Source organism: Heterodontus francisci, chromosome 32 (assembly GCF_036365525.1).
Source record: "Heterodontus francisci isolate sHetFra1 chromosome 32, sHetFra1.hap1, whole genome shotgun sequence".
In the NCBI taxonomy this organism is placed as follows: Eukaryota; Metazoa; Chordata; class Chondrichthyes; order Heterodontiformes; family Heterodontidae; genus Heterodontus; species Heterodontus francisci.
Genome location: NC_090402.1, coordinates 25,946,435 through 25,952,434, shown reverse-complemented (window position 1 = coordinate 25,952,434; position 6,000 = coordinate 25,946,435). Strand labels below are relative to the sequence as shown.

The window sequence follows — 6,000 nt, the reverse complement described above, 5'->3', positions numbered from 1 at the left end:
GCGCGGAGACCGCGCTGCACGGAGCTGTCAATCAAAGAGAGAAAGAAAAAGCTTTGCAAGTCACTGGCGTTAAAGGATTACACTAAATGCAGAACGAACTCCTCCTCCCCAATTACTCACACAAGGCTTTGCTTTGCAGAAGAGTAACTTACTAAAAACAACAAGCCTTCAAGTCTGCAGCTTTTTGCATCGAGATCAGACATTACAAAAATCCTGTATTTTTTATGTGATCAGCTAGCGACAACACATCTTGATGGGAGCTGTTTAAAGAGAGCGGGCTTTCTCCCCACCCCCCCAAAAAAAACGGTTCCAAGTGACGTGATTTTTAAAAATCTTCTTCCTCTTTTTAAGACCGAACCTGTGGTTTCACCTCGCTTTTTTAAACTGAAGGGAAGATTTAGAGAACTGTGGCTAAATGCATGGGCTAGGTCTGCGTCTTATGGAAGTTCTGGGTTCGAAATCTGAACAAGACACGTGTAATTTCCGTCAGTCAGCGATGCTTTTCCACGGAATCTCGGGGGGTGAAATGCAGGGAGTTATGGAGGAGATGGAAAGACGATCCAAGAACGAGCCAGCCATCAGCTCGGGGGTAGACATGGGGGAGAGAGAAACGGTAGGCAACAGAGCTTTTAAAAAAATCTATAGAGGACTGCGCTGCGATTGGGCAGTTGTTATTTAAAATCATTTTATGCATCTACGCTTCACGAAGTAAGTTCTGTATTTTTATTCATTTGTTAAGTATCTGTATAATTGAGAGCATATTACTGCAATATACCAAAATGTCTAATATTAAAACGGAATAATCAGGAATCAGTGCTCGAGTCTTACCGATATCATCTGGAGTATTTATCAGATTTGTATGATTTAATTAGGCATTAAAATTAATCAGATTTTAAATGAAGATGTACTTGGGGATCCAGCAACTTTAGAGAATTCTAACGAGTCTTTACAAACTCTGCCTACGAACAGATCCAACCACTTTGGAATCTAAAGGGACGTTTTAAAAAATTGCTCTCACAAAACAAAAAATAAATAAAAATTCAAAGGCAATACGATTCGGTGTTTCCATTAAATTTGATGAAGTTTTATTTTCAAATTGAAGCAGTGATTAAAACCAGTTCAGATTTCGTAGATGATAAGATGGAATAACTGAATAAAATCAAAACACGGTGAGCTAAGATATTTTATCTGAATATATGTTGCTTATATTCGGGTTTTCGACTGAGGTGAAATAGAAGGTGGTCTGGTTTAATTTCGTAAAATATATCAATTGAATCTATTTGAAGGAAGTTGAATAGAACATATTTGACAACTAAATCGATCGAATTTAATGTAAAGCATTTCACAGGATTTGTTAAAGTCAAATCAAGTATGTGCATTGTATTTGGGCAGGGTTATTTCATACCGCTGCCGTCTAGATGACAAGGAATTGTCCGTAGTGAGTTGGTTCAGTAAGTTGCTTAGACTTCAGGATGACTACAGCTCAGGAAAGGCCTGTATCATAAATAATAGCACATGTCATAAAATAGCGACTTTAAATGTGACAGTTATTACAAGAGCATATGATTAATAGTTTGGGAAAGGAATAGCGATCCATATATGTAAAATAAACGTGTCCATTCCATAAAGTGGAATTGGTAGCAGGAATGTTCTGCACTTCAGTGCTGATGAGATGTTTTAAACTGCAGTTTTGGTGATTGATGTAAGCAAGGGTCTTTGTGTGAGACGGAGCAGGTAGACCTTAGTTGTGCTGTTGTTCGTTTGAACGTGTGTGAGAATTTGAAGTTAATCGTATATCAAGGACCGGCACTAGTAATAAATGTATAATTATTACCATGCGGAGAAGTGAGAGAATGAAATGATTATTTGCAATTATGATGAATTGAATATATCAACCATTTAGTTAATCAGCAACTTTATACTGAACAGAACAGTTTCGCTTAAAACATACCCTGAAACTTTTTTTATGCTGTTTATTCTATCATTTGCAAACCATTTTAAAATGTTGCTGTGGAATTTACTCCACCAAGCAGGCGACATAACCAATGCATTATACCCCTTTGAAAAATTATCTGCTACATGGTTGATTTAATAGATGGTGTTAGCTCTTTCCCTAGATGATAAGCTGTAACCCTATCTCTGGTACGTTGCAAAGTCGGTGCTGATGGGGTATATCCTGCTGGTGTTTTTGCAGACTATGCCGTCCATTAGTAGCGAGAGACCGGCTCTGTGTGCAGGCTGTGGGGGGAAGATCTCAGACCGCTATTATCTTCTGGCTGTGGACAAACAGTGGCACATGCGCTGCCTCAAGTGCTGTGAATGTAAACTGGCCCTGGAATCCGAACTGACCTGCTTCGCTAAGGATGGCAGCATCTATTGCAAAGAGGATTACTACAGGTACCTAGACATGTTAAAAACACATTCAAAATGTCAACTACAACCTGCAGCAAAACAGAGGCCCAATACTTTGTATGCAGTAAGCAAGGCAGGATAATCGAATTTTACAATAATTAAGTGGAATCGTGAGACTTGGCCTGATACACCCATAAGTAACGTTAAACATTACTGCCATCCTTATTCTGAACCCATGTGCGTGAATTAAAGATTTTTTCACAAGAATACTTCAGAATAGATACCATATGTTACCTATTGAAGCCGAAGCAAAGTGGGAGCATTTCAGATGACGAAATGGGCTGGAATAATTTCTACCGGGTCTTTTCTTTAAATGTTTTATGCAATGAGATATCAAGGTTTAAGATGTATTTACTACAGTCATATCACAATGCTCTGGAGTATAGCGGCAAAGCAAAGTGAGAGGATTATCTATGATAGAAATGACTCAATAGTTAATACAAGCACCCAATTAAATTGTTTTATGCAAGGTCGAAGTTGCTTGTAACTAGCTACTGGAGGCACAAAGAACATATCTAAAAATCAAAACATTGACACTTAACAGGTCGAAAGCAGAGTACAATAGAAACAACAAAAGGAAGCTTCTGTTAATATTCTCATTATGCTTAATTGTGTTAGATAAGATTTAATGCCAGCAACTATGATTCGTGCAGTTAAATGCAATCGAAAGAACAGCATCCAGTAGGGAAAAGTCTATCAGAATAACCTGGTAGAACACAGAAAACATTCTCAATGCATTGGGCCGACAATGAAAGAAATGCAGCAACTTTAGCAGGTGAAAAGCAGGAACCAATCTGCGGTTAGCTAGTTTAATTGTATTGGGGCTGTTTTATGGAATTAAATGGACTCTGAGATATTAGCTAACTGTTGTCTGAATTTAACTTGTGGCGAATGCGGAGCGACCTGCGCTGTTTTTGTGCTTGAACGATTCACGCTCTAGCTTTTCTAGCTATTGATATTAGGTACGAGCGGAGAGCAAATAAACCCCTCTAACCCGGGGGCAGATCATACACGGAGGAGTTCAGCACGAGTTGCTGTTGTCCATTACTGTATTTAAAAATTATTTCTGTATTTTTATTGTAACGCAATGAAATACTCGATGCTCCCGCATTAATAGGCGAATAGTGCGAAGCCAGGACCTTTCAAAAGTAGGGACACGCATGAGTCGATGGATGAAAATATGGAAAAAAGATCACCTAATTGTCAAAATCCACATCCAGCGCGAATTAAGTGAAGTGTTAGAGTAAGATGATGCTGATAATAGACATATCTAAAGATCAGGACTATTTCATCGAGATTTCTAACAGTCAGGTTGTCTCGTGTGACAATTCTGCAGAATACGCCTTTATTTACATAGTTCATTTAAATAGTTAATTTTTTAATGATGAGGGTTTGCACCGAGCGTAATGTTTTATGCATGATCTTCTAATTAAAGGACCGCGCCACGTAATTTAAAAAAGCAACTCGCCAAATTAAAACCCTGGTGTTTATTTCAGCACGCATGTTCTTTTACAGCACACACAGAATTATGTTACATGAAACAGAATACATGCACAATGTTTATACATTTTATGGAAAATAGAAAGGAATCACGGAACTAATGTTTATTTTTAAGCTAAAAATAGTGAGTGCAATGAAAGCTAATAACAGTAATGCCATTAAATTATCACAATCTTTAACAGGAAGAGTTAATGTTTGTGGGTTATTATGCAGATATCGGAGTTTTCCATAGGTACATTTTTATATCTTGGATTTCTAATTGTCTTGATTAAAATAAAACTAAATATCTTGCTTCGTCAGTGTTTGAATAGTTCATGAAAGTGGAACTACAGTGTATTTAAAAGGTTCAGGCGGTGTAATCTGTTCTTTAAACTAAAAGTTATTTTCCCAGTGGGCCCCACCAAGTGCTTCAACTTTGAACTCTATATAGGAGCAACTCATTATCGAAATAACGACTGGTTGTAAAACGCACTAAATGTCTTTCTGCGTGGAATTGCGTTACAATAATAATTAGATGTTTTAAATAATAAATGCTTATAACAAGTATGACATAATAAGACACGTTCTTATTCAGACGCCACAGTGAAGCCGGTTTCAACCATATTTAGCACCGACAGTGACGATCTTACCTAAGGACAGTCAAAACTTCACCAGATCAGGATGAAATTATAAACCCAACCACAATTATGAATGATTTTTTAAAAATGTCATTTTAGACGGACTATTAAATGCAAACACATTATGAAAATCGTGTCCACCAAAAGGACCTCAATTCATTCTGTTAATATATGACAAGTGTAATTAAAAACTGGCAAACTCCACACCATCGCTGATCGTAACTGTCTTTATTGACCAAAAATCGATGATGTTAGTGTTGGGCTTTGCTATATGGGAAACCTGTGTTGGAGGAGTGGGGATGGGGGAGGAATTGCTCGGATTGTTGTGTACAGCGACATCCTAAATGTATTCGAAAAGAACCTGTTTATGATATTGTTATACACAGCGACAGAACATTCATAGCGACCCGAAAAGCATATAAGACTTTAACCGATTTTACAAAAGGTACCCAAAATGTTTTAATGGTAGTTTTGGCCCTTTCCCCCTCCCGCAGGAGATTCTCCGTGCAGAGATGCGCCAGATGTCACCTCGGGATCTCAGCATCAGAAATGGTGATGAGAGCAAGAGACTTGGTCTATCACTTGAACTGTTTCACATGTACAACTTGCAACAAAATGCTGGCAACCGGGGATCACTTTGGCATGAAGGACAGCCTGGTATACTGCAGGATTCACTTCGAGACTCTGATTCAGGGAGAATTCCAGGCTCACTTCAATCACACGGACGTGGGCTCCAAGAGTGGCGCTGCCCTGGGGCTGCCATTTTATAACGGGATGGGCACTGTGCAGAAAGGACGGCCCCGCAAGAGAAAGAGCCCAGGACCCGCGGCGGACCTAACAGCATACAACGCAGGTAGGACTTCCTAAACTTTCACCAAGCACAACTAACACGATGAAGGATGGGTTGGTTATAGAGGCTCCTGGTGATGGAACTAGTTGCTGTTTGTAAGTTTTGGCCTGCCTAGTTCATAACAAAACAATTACTGTTAATAGCAAACACCCTGGAGATAGAACCTTTTCAGAATACCATGCAGTAACATCAACTTTCGATGGGGCACAATGTTGCTTTAATTCGCTAACACGTTGTTGTAATTGTGATGTATCCACTAATAAACAGTGGTTAATAATCCAGTCACTAACTCCTGTGCTTGAACCCACGGTTCGTGGCTTGGAATTAATGACAAATGTAAGCAGAGAATGGTGTCTTTGGCCATTGTAAAATCTAGTGTTCCTATTCCAACAACAGAGTCACTGTCTCTTTGCCATCTGGAACCCGCTGGCGTCGTCCCAATGAAGCTTTGGAACAGAGCTTCCAATTGCGGGTTTTCTCTCTTAGGTTTCCTATCCTCCAACTTTCAGCAACATCTTTTCAGGTCTTGTTTACTGAGACATTTTTACATGTCATTATTCTTAAAGAAACACTTTCCCAGTTTAGGCTGGAACTCTCCAGTAAACCAAACATGTTAATTTT

The 6,000-nt window shown here is 38.9% G+C and overlaps 1 protein-coding gene across 3 annotated transcripts in view; it reads left to right on the top strand.

The window, feature by feature from the left end:
• The first annotated feature begins 481 nt into the window (after positions 1-481).
• LOC137347434 (LIM/homeobox protein Lhx2-like) overlaps positions 482-6,000 on the top strand; it is a 28,216-nt gene continuing 22,697 nt past the window's right edge. For all 3 annotated transcript variants that reach the window (XM_068011881.1, XM_068011880.1, XM_068011879.1), the window contains exons 1-3: positions 482-613; positions 2,195-2,397; positions 5,024-5,382. In XM_068011881.1, the coding sequence (XP_067867982.1) occupies positions 497-613; positions 2,195-2,397; positions 5,024-5,382 (679 nt within the window). In that variant the 5' untranslated portion in view covers positions 482-496. The remainder of the gene's footprint in view (positions 614-2,194; positions 2,398-5,023; positions 5,383-6,000) is intronic.